General features: G+C 37.9%; 1 protein-coding gene across 1 annotated transcript; it reads right to left on the bottom strand.

Annotated features, from left to right (window-relative positions):
* Positions 1-1,730: 1,730 nt before the first annotated feature.
* On the bottom strand, positions 1,731-14,445 carry sprtn (SprT-like N-terminal domain). The gene is given in 5 exon segments (NM_001423865.1): positions 1,731-4,600; positions 8,402-8,693; positions 10,262-10,390; positions 12,000-12,099; positions 13,911-14,445. Coding segments are annotated over 5 exon segments (1,899 nt in total). The 5' UTR covers positions 14,222-14,445; the 3' UTR covers positions 1,731-3,533.
* Between the last annotated feature and the right edge of the window lie 1,164 nt (positions 14,446-15,609).

Raw genomic sequence — 15,609 nt, 5'->3', positions numbered from 1 at the left:
TAAAAAACTGAAAAATAAGATAAAAATATAATTAAAAATAAATAATTATTTATGTTATAAATAAGCTGTTCTTAAATGTTTTCTAAAACAAACAAATGCAAACGTGCTTCATCTCTGCTTGTAAGAGTCCAATTAAGCCCTGGCTTTTTGATTACTGGGTTAAATCCAGATCACGGCGCTCTAATGGCAGCTCAGCACATGGGCAGGAAATGGCCAGATGAATTGACCGAGGGTGAGGTCAGGGCCGGAATCCCAGCACGGAACAAAGGTGTCAGTATCGGGCAGATGGTGACCACGAGCAGCCACGGTCCGCCCCGCTGACACAACACACACACACAGCTGCACACAAAACACTGACACAAGGCCATGACAAAGAGAAAATGTGCACACACACACACAGATGCGCACACACACACCCTCATGACCTCTTTTACCAGCCAATGAGGTAAAAACACAAAATAAACACACACAAAAAGCTAAAGTCTGCTTGGAATTGTTATCAGTACATTGGGATAAACATCTGACCGCGTGGACATTTGCTCACCTTTAAAGGGCCAGTTCACCTACATTTTTTAACAAATAAATACAATTAATATATATAAAAAATCTAAAATAAATGAATAAATAAATTACTCTCGATCTACTCATGCGATTCGCTTTTATTCATTCATTTTCTTTCCGACTTATTCCCTTTTTTTTTAAAAATCTGAGGTCTCCACAGCGGAATGAACCGCCAACTTATCCAGCATACTGTATGTTTTATGCAGCGGATGCCCTTCCAGCTGCAACCCATCCCTGGAAAATGCTTTAATTTAAGCAAATATATCAAGTTTTAGCATGTGTTTCTGTTCTCAATTGAACACAAAAGAAGATATTTTGAAGAATGTTGGAAATCGGTACCCATTGATGCTTCCATAGCGGGAAAAACAAACACTGTGAGGTCAATCAGTTTTTTGTTTAAAAATGCGTGCTTTTGTGTTCAACAGAAGAGAGAAACTCTGGAACAAGCGGAAGGAGAGTAAATGAGGACAGAACATGTTTAATTTTAGACGCACTGTTCCTTTAAGAGAACATTGTGGACTAAAAAATGACCACCGTTTAGCCGTTTGTGGCATTTCTATGTTCTCTTTTGCATCACAACATAACTTTTATACAGAGTTTGTGTAAATGTCTCATATAAAGCCATGCTTTATTATTGACTTTGTGTTATTTAATATACAATTCAAGCTATCCAATCAAGGAGCATTAACATTATATACCTTCATGAATTATTAAAGGGACAGTTCACCCAAAATTGAAAATTCTCTCATCATTCCCTCATCACAAACCTGTTTGAGTTACTTTCCTCTGTTGAACACTAAAGAAGATATCGGAAGAATGTTGGAAACCGGTAACCATTGACTTCCATAGTATTTGTTTTTCCTACTAAGGAAGTCAATGGTTACAGGTTTTCATTCATTCATGTTCTTTGTGGCTTAGTCCCTTTATCAATCCAGGGTCGCCACAGCGGAATGAACCACCAACTTATCCAGCACATTTTTTAAGCAGCGGATGCCCTTCCAGCTGCAACCCATCTCTGGGAAACATCCATACACACACCCATATACCAAATCTACTAGAATAAGTGCACGCATATATTTAAATAGTCAATTGAACATTTATTTCAACAACATGGTTAACGATGGCAACTTCAGTCAAACATAACAGGCACAAACGTGACATTTAAAACATACATAAGATTTATAACCACTTAAAGGGACAGTACTCCCCTAAAACGAAATGAAAATCGTCACTATTTACGTAGTTTATGAATTTCTTTCTTCTGTTGAACACATTTTTTTTTTGGGAATGTAAGAAAGCACAATTTACTTCCATAGAAGCTAATAATAATACAACGGAAGTCAATAGCGCTGCTTTCCAACATTCTTCAAAATATCTTCCATTGCGTTCAACAGATTTGGAACTAGCGAAAGATTTGAGAGATCAAATGATCAGGGATTTTTCTTTTTTTTTGGTGGTGGGTGGTGGGGGTGTTAACACCCTCACTTCTCAATTTAATATTAAAATGTAACAGGAATCAATATAAAAACATTTATAAGGCAATAAATTGTGCAAAAATCACTCCCGCCAGAGAGAATGATGCATTAACGGCATAATTTGTCTTTATCACCAACCGATAGAACCACATGCATACATAACAAATGACATCATCGATGCCTCGAGCAAATCAAACACCGAACAAACCACTGCACTGAATCAATGTTGTGCACTTGAGCCTTTAAGTAAACCACGCCAAGAAAATAACATCTGCGTGCTCTACCAGTAACACGAGCGCCATGCCCTCGTCATCAACTATTGTTTCCTTCTAAGGTTGGATTTGAAACACGACAATACGTCATATAATAACAATATATCATGTCTGTTATTACATCAGGAGTGCACACGCCCCATATTCACATCAGGGTGGGGTTATTTGTGAGCATTGCTCTAAGGCGCAAGCCCCGCCCCCTTGATCATGTGACGAGCTGTTATTGATGACTCGAGTCGAAAGCCACCTTGCAAAGCCTGATCCGGCAGAAACACAAGCGCATCTAAATCCCACAGCTGGACAGTCAATGCGTGTGAAATTCCCTGCTGCTGACTCAGCGTGAAGCGCGGACATCAACAAGGGCAAGCGACGCCGCTTTCAACCACTCGCTCACCTACAACCCTGCCAGCAATCAGCGCTGACACACCTAACATTCTTCCCATGATGCAAACACTTCTGTTTACAAAAAATGAGGTAGAATAGCTCAGTGAGTGCAATTAGTCTAAGAGTAAATGTGGGGGGTTTTGGGCTGGTGATGACTTCTAAAATTACGTTAAGATCCGAGACTTACCTTGTTTGTGCAATTAAAGGGTTCAATCAAAGATGTAAAATTCTGTTATGAATTACATACCCTCATGTCCGTAAAATTGACCAAAATGAGACCCTCGTTCATCTTCAGAATACAAATGAAGATATTTTAGAAGAAATCCTGGAGCTCTCTCAAACTCCATTGACAGCAGTGGTCACAAGATGATCTAAGAACTTCCAAAAGAAGAGCCAAAACCTTCAATGTGACTTCAGCTGTGATTATATGAAGCTTCTTGAACAATTGTGTGCACCAAAACACTATAAAAACAACTTTGTCGGCTGTGAAGAATGGCGAACAAAGTCATATTTATGCAGGGTTTTTTGTACTTGGAGGTTTGTATGATTACAGTGGATCCCCTGAATGTTTTGACGATGTTTTTGGCTCCTTTTCTAGACTTTAAACGTCTTGAGACCATTTCCGCCTATGGATTTCATCTGAAACATCTTAATTTGTGTTCTGAAGATAAGCAAAGGTCTCAGGGGATTGGAACCACATGATGGTGATCCTACAAATCCTTTGAAATTTCTCGCTATCATTACATAAAAGAATACTTTATGCCTCCATTTCAGGTTATCCCTGAGATTTTGAACAATTTGATATCAGAGCAACACTTCTATCTTCTAAAACGGAGTGTACTTATAAAAGACAGGAATCTAAATGGTCATTAATTGTGGACTCGGGTAGTCTGATGTGGCACACAGGGCAGTGGACTGTGATTTGGGCTGGAGGATTGTTTGCCTGCTGATCCCTGACCGGAGGCGGAGCTTCGCTTCTGACCTCCTCTCGTTTCTTGACTGTGGACGTGGCCGACTCTCCAACTGTCCTCTGGAAGTAATCAAAGACACGCTCTGAGTTATGCTCTTCCCATGATCTTTTCTTGGCTCCTGAAGGTGTTGTCCCTGATGTCCGAGGGCTGCCAATGTTTCTGGGGCTTGGAAAATTGGATTCAGGCTTTGCAGGACCTCCGAAGTTCTTGAAACTGGACCCCGAAGTAGCCGAAGCATGCGACCTTTGGGGACTTCCCGTGTTTCGAATTCCTGAGCTTGTAGAATCTGGTCTTTGGTTGCTTCCGAAGGCCTTAGAAACGTATCCCGGCGTTCCAATTGCAGACATTTGGGGGCTTCCAAAGGTTTTCAACTTTGAATCTTGGACGTCTGTTTTAGCACTGCCTCCAAAATATTTGGAGATATTCGACTCTGCTGAAAGTGTCTTTGGCCCGGAGATGGTGTATGAGAGATGGTCAGTGATCAGGCTTGTCTTCCCAGAAGGTTTTGCATCCAAGGCACTATTAGATCTATGGTCTGCTGTCGAGGCATCTGTGGAAGACTTGGAAGATCCAACAGCGCTGGTTCCTCTCTCTGGAGATTTGAGAACTATTGCTTGGAAGAGATCTCGAACTGACCTCTGCTTGCCTCCTGAGCCATTGCCATTGGAAATTCTCACAGGCGAGCCATTGACGTTGATAAAGGCGTTGGTGTTGCCAACAGACCTTTTACGCGGAATATTCGACGTACCTGAGCTGAGCCTCTTGAGGTTGTCCTCATTGAGCTGCAGTCTCGGAAGAAGCGGAGAATCCGGAGGAGAATGCAGAGGTTCTGGTGGACTTTGAATCTGCTTGTTTGTGGGTATTTGTGCATTTCCTCCAAGAACAAACCCTCTGCCACTGAAGGGAATGATATTCCTGATGTCTTGAGAGCCAGAACCTGCAACACAGTACACATATAACTGTGTTATTTAAGGTTGAGAGAGAGTTTAGAGTTCCTATTCACCTATTTGTATGTGCATTTTAGAATATCGTAAAAAAGATGTTTGATGGAAATGCTAAGATGCACATACATTTCGAAAATACACATAAATGAATGCTCACAACTGAGTTAGATAAGAGCAATTCCATGGAAATGTCAAACTTGCCATAAAAAATCTTACGGAAATTAAAATACGGAAACTGCTTCTGGGTTTTTTGGGTGAACAAGTATTTTACAATACTTTAGAAATACTCAGAAATGCATATGTCAGTGTTTTCAAGCTATTCTATTTGATTTACCGAAGTCACACAAGTGCCAATTTTCTCAGAAAAGGTCTAACTTCAAAGTGTTTCAATATTATTATCTCCAGAAGTGGTTTGAGCATCTGCACTTCCAAAGAGTGTCTTATGCTTCCTAAAGTAACTACATGTTTACTGTGTTTCGTCTTCTGAAGCGCAAGTAACTTACTATATAAGAAAAAAGTCTGCATTGGCTTCTATTTTGATAGCTGGTACCAGTTTATCAAGAAGTGACAATTTTGTACTCTTTTGTTCCCTCAAATTGTTATTTTTGTCTACTATCTCTTTAAGACTTTAATGAAAAAGTTTTTCTTTAAAACAGGCTAATTTTATAAGTTTTCTAGAGTTAAACAGTAGAGTTTTATCAATTTTTAATCCATTTAGCCAATCTCTCAGTTTGGCATGAGCACTTTTTAGCTTAGCTTAGCATAAATCGTTGAATCAGATTAGACCATTAGCATCTAGCTCAAAAATTTTAAAGAAGAGCTTTGATAATTTTTCTATTGAATGACTGATTTTTTTTAATAGTTACATTGTGTACTAAGATCGTTTTTTTTTTTTTTTTGCGCTATCACCGTTTATTGGCATCATGTTCCGGGAAAACTGAAATTGTGTGGTGCACATCGATCTTTTAATTCCTGGTTTTGTTCTGGAAATCATTTACAAATTAATCACTGACATTAATGGATTGTAAAACATCTGAAATGTTGTTTTGGTCTTTCTAAAATCCCTCAGCCAAAGTCTAACTTCAAAGTGTTTCAATATTATTACCTCAGAACTGGTTTGAGCATCTGCGCTTCCAAAGAGTGTCTAATGCTTCCTAAAGTAACTACATGTTTACTGTGTTTCGTCTACTGAAGCGCAAGTAACTTACTATATAAGAAAAAGGCCCGCATTGGCTTTTATTTTGATAGGTGGCGCCAGTTTATCAAGAAGTGACAACTCTCTTTGACTCACGGAAACACTGCTTTATTCACAAATGTCTGTGCCAGGGGTCACCAAACTTGTTCCTGGAGGGCCGGGGTCTTGCAGATTTTAGCTCCAAACCCTAATCAAACACACCTGAACAAGCTAATCCAGGTCTTACTAGGTATACTTGAAACATCCAGGCAGGTGTGTTGAGGCAAGTTGGAGCTAAACCCTGCAGGGACACCGGCCCTCCAGGACCGAGATTGGTGACCCCTGGTCTGTGCGATATTTTAGTCTAATCCGCATCTTTGGATAGAAACGTAACTAATCTAAGCTATTTGATGGCAAAACATTTCCATAACAATAAAAAGACATCATTAACAATAATTAATATACAAAATAAAACTGAAAAGTAGCCTTTTAAGATTTACTTTACTTTAAATGTGAAGGATTCACATTTAATATAAGTCTTTCCACATAAAATAATACCGTCTCGTAACATTAAAGGCATAGTTCACCCAAAAATTAAAATGTTCTTACTATTTACTCACCCTTAAGTGCTTCCAAACCCTTTTTTATTCTGTTGAACACCCTATTTTGAAGAAAGTTAAAAAAAATTGTAACCATCGACCTACGCAGTAGAAAAAACAAATACTATGAATGTCAATGGTTACAAAATTCCAGCTTTCTTCAAAACATCTTTTGTGTTTAACAGAAAAAAGAAACTCAAACAGGTTTGGAACAACTGAAGGATGTGTAAATGATGACAGGATTTTCATTTTTGGGTCAATACTCCCTTTAAAAAAGGGTATTGTATACGTGTGTGTGTTTGACCTTTAGGATGATATTACAATGCTGACATTTCAGAGCAACTTCCACTTTAAGTAAATATCCATGAGTGAGTCTAGTGTGTCTAATATGACATCTTGTATAAATAACTTCAAGTCTTGAGTTACAAGAATAATTTGATTTTCTTGCTACTAAGGGCTGGATTCATTTTAAAAGAAAAGTGTATTATTTGCGCATTGATCCCATTCCGATGACCTTAAAAAAATAGAATTGAATTTAATTTGTGGTTTCAAGTCTGAAGTTGATATTTTGCACACCTTAATTCCTCCTACATGAGCAGTTTTGGCAACTTTCCTTGTTGGTTTACAAGAATGCCAACAACATGTTCAGGGATCCAGCAGAAAAATATATTATAAAAGTTTCCCTGTAGTTCATTCACTTGAATCAAAATGTCAGTAATCACAGAATGTTCCAGTTTAAACTATTTCAATGCTTGTAGACAAGATTTTGATTCAGTAAATATAATAATATGGTGTTCTTCGGCTTTTCCAATCATCTGGAGGCATGGGTAATGATTTAGGTGCATTTCATGTGTTTATTTTTACTGCAATTTTTTTTATTTTTGGGTCTACTATCTCTTTAACACTTTAAAGAAACACTTTTTGGGGAAACAGACTAATTTTATAAGTTCCCTAAAGTTAAACAGAGGGGTTTTACCATTTTCAATCCATTTAGTTGATGACTGGGTCTGATAGGAGCACTTTTAGCTTAGCTTAGCATAAACCATGGAATCGGATTAGACCGTTAGCATCCCACTCAGAAATGTCAAAAAAGAGCTTTGATAATTTTCATATTGAAAGCTTGACTATTCTATAGTGACATTGTGTACTGAGACCAATGGAAAATAAAAAGTATCAGTGTTCTAGGCTGCTGCAACCATGGTACGGCAGCAAAGTTCCTTGACTATTACGCCAAATTATAAGTATAGTTCCCAGCCTTACCGACATATAAAATTAAAACATTTTATTTTCTGTTGGTCTAATGGCACGTTCACACCAGACGCAGATGAACCGTCAAGCGCAGTTGATTTACATGTTATGTCAATGCAAAGACGCGAATAGACATCCTGCGGCGATTTGTGCGAATGATACGAATTAAGCATCATGTGTGTTTAACTCTCGAGTTGGAAAATCTGGACTATAGAAGACATTTGTGACACGTTAACCAATCAGTAGTGAATCCACGTCTGTTGTGAAGTGAATTTAACAAATATAGTGAATTTGAGGCATGAATTACACGAGTAATTATAAATGTTCACGTGTCTATTTACGTGTGAATAGCCCCGATTTATTCGCGCAAGCCGTGTCTGATGTGAGCACACAGTACACAAGCTAACTACAGAGGAGTCAAGTCTCAAATAGAAATAATATCAAAACCCTTTTTTGAATTTAGTTTGAGTGGGATGCTAATGGTCTAATCCGATTCAATGATCTATGCTAAGCTAAGCTAAAAGTCCTCCTGCCAAAAATTGGCTGAATGGATTCACAAAAGGTAAAACTGAATTGTTTATTTCTAGAAAAGTTGTAAAATGAGCCTATTTCCAAAAATTCTACGACAAGCAGGTATTAATATGCTATTAAATATACATTTTTATTAAACTTTTTAATATAAACAGTCGATTTACTGCACATTCATTCTAAATGAACAGTTAAAAGTACATTTATACGTGAATAAAATGTGGATATTAAGTAAATCCACTGACTTGTTGTGCTGCTGGGAGGCTTTGACTTCTTCGGCATCTCAATGGCAGGCGTCTTGTCTCTCTGTTTATCACTTTTGCCTGTTTTCCCATAATTCTCTGGCTCTTTGATTTTGGTGTACGTTCCACCGCAGCTCCTTTGGTGATCAGCCCACCAGGGGTCCCGGGCCGAGGGAGGTCTGTTCATCGCACGCTTTACATATCCGAAGAACGGTCTGCGATTCTGACAGGGTCCGTTACAGCGCCACCAGTGCTGCCTGTACACGTCAACCTCATCATGAAAGGAATGATATATCTGTGAAAACAGATGTAACACAAAACATTTCAAGATTGTATTTAGGGCTGGGCGATTAATCAAAGATTAATCGAAACCGACATTTAGAACAGGGTTTCTGCAGGTTTCACAAAGTTAAATTTAAGACTTTTTAAGACCATCAAGAATGAAATTTCAGACTTGTATAGGGCTAAACGCTAAGGATTTTTTTTAACGGCCCAGCAAAAAAATATATTTTTACTTACAAAAAAAACTCTAATTACTTATTTCTCAACCACATATTTGAAATAATCAGTCAAAACAAGCGGACCCTAGTTGTTTACAATTAAAAAAAAAATTTCAATATAGCTAAAAACAACTTAAAAAAAAAACTAAATGTATGTTAAAATTTAGGTTATAGAGTTTTTCTAAAAATTTTGAGATGTTTTGTTTTAATCTATTGATAACTTTACATAAAAAAGGAAAATTAGGACCTATTTAAAATAGTTTAAGACCAACAATACAATATTTCAGTCAATTTAAGACTTTTTAAGGTCTAAAATTTTGTTTTTAAAATTTAAGAGATTTTAAGACTTTTTAAGACCCCTGTTTAAAGCTTGACAAGGACAAGTTATTTTTTTTAATAAATCTAATTGGATTTTTTATATATTATTAAAGGCATATACATTCCAACAAGATGTCTTAAGTGTGAGTAAACCATGAGTTAAATTTAATTTTTGGCTGAGCTAATCTTATCATGGCAAACTCTAATGGGAAATGCTGAAGGGCAATGATGGACATGTTGAAGGGAAATGCTTGCCCATTGCTACTGTAAACAGGGTTTCTGCATGTTTCACAAAGTTAAAACTTTTTAAGACCTTTTTAAGACCATCAAGAATGAAATTTTAGACTTATATAAGGCTAAACGCTAAGGATTATTTAATGGCCCAGCAAAAAAAAAAAACTCGCTGCATCAAAAACAACATTAATTTATTATTTCTTAGCCACATATTTTAAATAATAAGTCAAAACAAGCAGAGCCTAGTTGTTTACATTCTCATTTTTTCAACATAACAATGTTTTTTAAACTATTAAAAAAAATGTATGCACAATACACTTATTGTGAAGAACTTATTAAAATATAAGTTATACATAGAATTTTGCTAAAAGTTTTATAAAGATTTATTGTTTGGATCGATTGGATAACTTAACATAAAAAGAAGTAAAATTAAGACTCATTTAAAATAATTAAGACAATATTTCAGTCAATTTAAGACTTTTTAAGACCTAAAATTTTCTTTTTGAAATTTAAGACATTTTAAGACCACGTGGACACCCTGTAGAATCTATAATTTTCCAGGACGATTTATTCAATTACATTCCCTACGTGTCACTTGGATAGTGACTTTTATTTTGAAACTTTCATAAATCCCTCATAAAACTTATCCAGACACACTGCCAGAGGGTTACCACAACGTAATGTTATAAATATAACTCCATAATATAATACAGGGTAGACCATTTACATGGATACACCTTAATAAAATGGCAATGGTTGGTGATATTAACGTCCTGTTTGTGGCACATTAGTATATGTGAGGGGGTCTTACCGTGATGTTGGTGCCACTTGCTTGGTTGATTCTGTTCATGTGTTTGCAGAACTCTGGGCCGTGTCCATCTCGATCTCTGTTGTTTTGAGTCACAAAAAGTAGAGCGTGGATCATCTCATGAAGAAGAGTCTGTAGAAAGAAAAATTACGAAAAGTTGTCAACTGATTATGATCATTTAGGGCATTTCATTCAATTTCCTGCGGCTTAGTCCCTTATTTATCAGGGGTCACCACAGCGCAATGAATCGCAAACTATTCCAGCATATGTTTTATGCAGCGGTAGGGCATTTCATCTGGTAGGAATTAAAAAGCTCAATATAAATGGGACAGAACAACAACAATATAGAAACAAATGTAGCTTTAAAACATCTTGAGGAGTAAAAGGTGACAATGTTTTGGGTTTTGGGTGAACAGATGTAGAACATGTTATTATTTTATTTGAACGTTACAGCAGTAGTTCCCCTGCCATTATATTAGGTGGCTCCCTGTGTCCCTGTGTATAGGGCTGCACAATATATGGTTTCAGCATTAGGGTTGGGCGATGTCGACCAATTTGGCATCGTACGATGTCTAATGTGAAACATCGCGATGGACGATGGTATTGTCGTCATAGGCGGATACGATGTATGTGAAAAAGGGCGATGGGGGGTCTGAAGAGCGAGGAGGGATCCGGTGGTGAGGGGTGAGAAGGGTGTGCGACTTATTTGAGGACCGGGAGGGAGACGCGCGATTTCCAGGAGATTATCACTCATTTGCGGGCATCTGGGAGTCTCTATGCATTTGCGGGAGGCTCCCGGAACTTCCGGGAGACGTGGGATGTCTGAATATCATGTTTAACAACTATAATGAGGCGCGATCCAGCGGTACATCCTTGATAAACTGTCTGACATGCACTGCTCACTGGAGCTCAGACGAGCTCATGACAATGTGTGTGGCTGTGTATGTGGTCACATCATGGTTGTTTTCAGCGGACATTCATTGTTCCATGGCGGGGCACCACGCCAAAATTCATCCCGCCACGGCTACATTATAGCTTCTCATTCAAAACATTTTAGTGCATGTCTTCAGACTGTGTGCAGGGCCGGAGCAAGCTGAACTGCCGCTCTAGGCAGAGGACGATCACGCTGCCCTCAACCCCAATGTGAAAACGAAAGTGACCGGTTATGAAAATGAAGTGAGGTGTCGCGGACCTCTTTTCCGTCGCACTATGCGCGGATATAACTGAGGACGCGCGGGTGCTGAGGGAGGGAGGTAGGGAGGGAAGGAGGTGTCGCGGACACTGCGCTCTCTATTCTGCCGCCCAATGTGCGGATATAACTGAGGACGCGCGGGTGTCGCGGACCTCAATTTTGCCGCCTGACACGCGGGTTCTGATGGAGGTGTCGCTGACGCCTCCCTCTCTATTCTGTCGTCTATGCGCGAATATATCTGAGGACGCGGGTGGTGAGGGAGGTGTCGCGGACATAACTTAGGATGCGGGTGGTAAGGGAGGTGTCGCGGACGCCGCCCACTCTACTGCCGCCCTAGGCGGCCGCCTAGGTCGCCTCTATGGACACGCCGGCCCTGACTGTGTGGGACCGGAGTTCCCGCAGTAAACCCTTGCCAACACAGGGAAAACTTAACACAGAAATGACCAAGCCAGGACTTGAACCAGTGACCTTCTTGCTGTGAGGCGACAGTGATGACCACTGAGCCACCGTGCCACATTTGATATGAAAAGAGAGGCATATTTAACCAACCTGAACAAGATCTTTGCGGGGTCTGAGCTTCAGGAGTGGTTCACTGAGTCGAATAGAGCACAGACCTCCTCTTCCCTCATAAGAGCAAACACCAGCACATCTGAGGAAGAGAAACATTGAGAGAGTAATAATAAAACATGTGCCAGTCTATCCATCCTTCTGTTTATTTGTCTGTATAATAGGTCTGTGTGATTATTCAAAATTAAATCGCAATCGTGATTTAAAACGTTGTGGTTAGCTAATCGCAAGAGGCAGTGATATGAAATATTATTTAATTTCCGCCACCCAGAGCAAATGCATGACGGCCGTCTGTGTGTGACAGTCTTACTAGCCAATTGAGTGTGCACACTTTCGTTCTGCCCAATCAGAATTGTTCGACCAAACTATGCGGAGCGTCGACAATAACAAACAAACAAACAGGAAAAATGATGCCATTTGCTGCTTCAGAAGCATTAATAGATGAATTAATAATGAGAAAAACAGCACGTTGGTAATATGGGATTATTTTGGTTTCGAAGTCACAATCATAGAACAAAAACAGGTAAATTGTATTAGCTGTGGCAGAATTGTTGCCACAACACAGGAAAATACAACAACCAGCACCTAAAAAAGCTCCACAGGCAGCTAAATGAGGATTGTCATGCTAAAAAGTCAACTAAAATATTGCCAGTGACAATCAATCTAGTAGCTAGCAACAGCAAAGTACAATTTCAGTTGTTATGCGGCTGTTACACCATATAAAAAAACATCACAAAGGCACCAGGAGATAACTAACATAACTTACGTCTAGGGAAGCACCGATACCGATACGAGTATCGGGTCGATACTTGGTTAAAATACTCGTACTTGTATCGGACATGAAAGGCCGATACCATGCACCGATACCACTCAACAGTAATTCACTGCATGGATGTGATTTGTTGTCCTACCTGACCTCAATGTCTTAATTAGCCTAATGTATTATATATTAATAGCTTCGTTCTTAAAAACAATCCGTTTATAAAATACATTAACCAATCAATCGGCTACTAAACTGAATATGAAATATGACCCTTGCGTACTAATCACAGCTAAACAAGCTAGCACTCACTTTATTTATAAGCTAGCAAATAAACTTCAATAAAACCAAATCAATGAAGTATCGGATCGGTACTCGGTATCGGCGAGTACACAAATTAAAATACTCATACTCGTATCGGTTTGTAAAGACACTTTGACTTTTAATGCAGTGATCGAAGAGGGATTTAAAAACCTCATCCAAATGCTGGACTTCCGTCTCTCGCACATATATTTGCCATTTTGCAGTATCACAGCTGTACATTGAATATTGTGATATTTTGTGTAGCAACTGTGTCTAAAAACTTTAATCATATTTTGTTTTTTGAAAATATATACAGAAAGGCTCTTATCAGCCATGTTTGTTTGCTGAGTGTTCTGTATTTTTACTATCTATCTATCTATCTATCTATCTATCTATCTGTTTATCTGTTTATCTGCTAATAAGCTAAGTCTCAACCTATCTATCTATCTATCTATCTATCTATCTATCTATCTATCTATCTATCTATCTATCTATCAGCTAAGTCTATCTATCTATCTATCTATCTATCTATCTATCTATCTATCTATCTATCTATCTATCTATCTATCTATCTATCTATCAGCTAAGTCTATCTATCTATCTATCTATCTATCTATCTATCTATCTATCTATCTATCTATCTATCTATCTATCTATCTATCTATCTATCTTTGCTTGTCTATCCACTGACTAAGCTGTCAGTCTATTTCTGTCTACATATTTGCATCTGTCTGTCCTTATATTTATTTTTGTTTACCTATCCAACTGTCTGTCTGTCTGTCTATCTTTTGGTGTCAATCATAAATCTGTGAGATGTGGGACCCTCTTACAGCGTCATCCGTGGACTCCACTTCACCTCCACACCGCTGAGTTTCCCCCAGAAGAACTTGTCATTGAACTGAAGGAACATGGCTCTCACGTCGGGGTTTGGGTCCAGGGTCTCCCAGGACTCGTCCACGATGGACAGCGGTCTCTCAGCTCGGGGCTGAGTGAAGGGAATCACGTCCAAAACACCGGAGGGGTCAACCCTGCGCCTCTTACTGGACGGACAGTCCTCATCGGGCCATCCAGCAGCCGGTGTCTCTTGGTCAAACTGCTCTTGTAAACGAAGAGCGAGTAAAAAGTCTTCATCCTCCATCATCTTCTTCGGTCTGCTTAAGTAACAACAGTTCAGCAAAACAACATCAACCAGCAGAAAAACGCCACTTTTTACACTATTAATCGCGACTAACAAAACTAATTTGTAAAAGACTAAAGGGGTTTCGTATAAAATCCAATAAAATCAAGTGTTTTCATTAGTGTGGAGCTAAAGATGTCAACGTCCTATATTTTTGAAAGAAGTCTGTCAACACTGCCCGCTAGAGACCCACCAAGCAACAAAGCTGCTGGCCAATTGTAAAGTCACGGAGTGTGAGGTGCGCTGGGAAATGTATTTCAGTTTCTGCTTTAAATAATGTTATAGTAATGATCAATAGAATAATGTTAAAATTATTTACATGAAAAACGCTATTTTTGGGGTTAAGATATTTTATGACATGCAATATGAAAGAAATAATTTTACATAACAACCGAAGTTTCTTTTTACATAAAATGGTGACCGATCAAAATAGTTGCACGGAGTTGGTAGGGCTGCACAAACAACAATAAATCGCAGAAATCATGATTAGATTTTTTAAGAATGAAGAATGGGAAACTTACACGAATAGCATCGAGTTGAAAGCGAATTTATTCATTTATTAATTTTTTTTTTGGCTTAGTTCCTTTATTAATTTGGAGTCGCCATAGTTGAATGAACCGGCAACTTATCCAGCATGTGTTTTACGCATATGTTTATGTTATGTGTGTGTGTGTGTGTGTGTATGAATATACATATATATATATATATATATATATATATATATATATATATATATATATATATATATATATATATATATATATATATATATATATATATATATATTTTTTTTTTTTTCTTATCCTTTGTAACAATTATGTAACAAGCTGTACAATATGTCTCATTTGTAATATGTCTCATTTCTAACGATGGTTAGTAATAATGTGATTATAAATTACACACTTCATCTGCTGTATTTGTTGATTAATGGACAAGATTTTATTCTGGGTGAAATACCTAATAAAATAATAAGTTCAATATTAACCCAAGATAAATTTCCAATACAAGCTAAAAGAAATCATGTGTCTTTTCTTTTTTCCAAGAGCTCTATTATCAAATTAGGAACAATGTTTCTTTCCTTCCCAATACCTCCCAAAGCTTAAGAAATAATTTTTTTTTTACATTTTATATCATTTTTAAATTAATGTACCCATCTTCAGAGCTTCTTAGACATAGATTTAATTTTGATCACAACAATTGTGCATTCTGTGAGGCTGACATTGAATTGACTGCACTTTTTTTTTTAATGTTTATATAGCAGAACGTTTTGGCCTGATTCATTCGAGTGATAAAAGATTTCTCTCAAGTTGTCGTCTCAATTTTCTATAAATGAAATTTTCTTTGGTTTATTA

Source organism: Danio rerio, chromosome 20 (assembly GCF_049306965.1).
Source record: "Danio rerio strain Tuebingen ecotype United States chromosome 20, GRCz12tu, whole genome shotgun sequence".
NCBI lineage: Eukaryota > Metazoa > Chordata > Actinopteri > Cypriniformes > Danionidae > Danio > Danio rerio.
The sequence above is the reverse complement of the archived record's forward strand: the minus strand, read 5'-3'. Positions and strand labels throughout refer to the sequence as shown.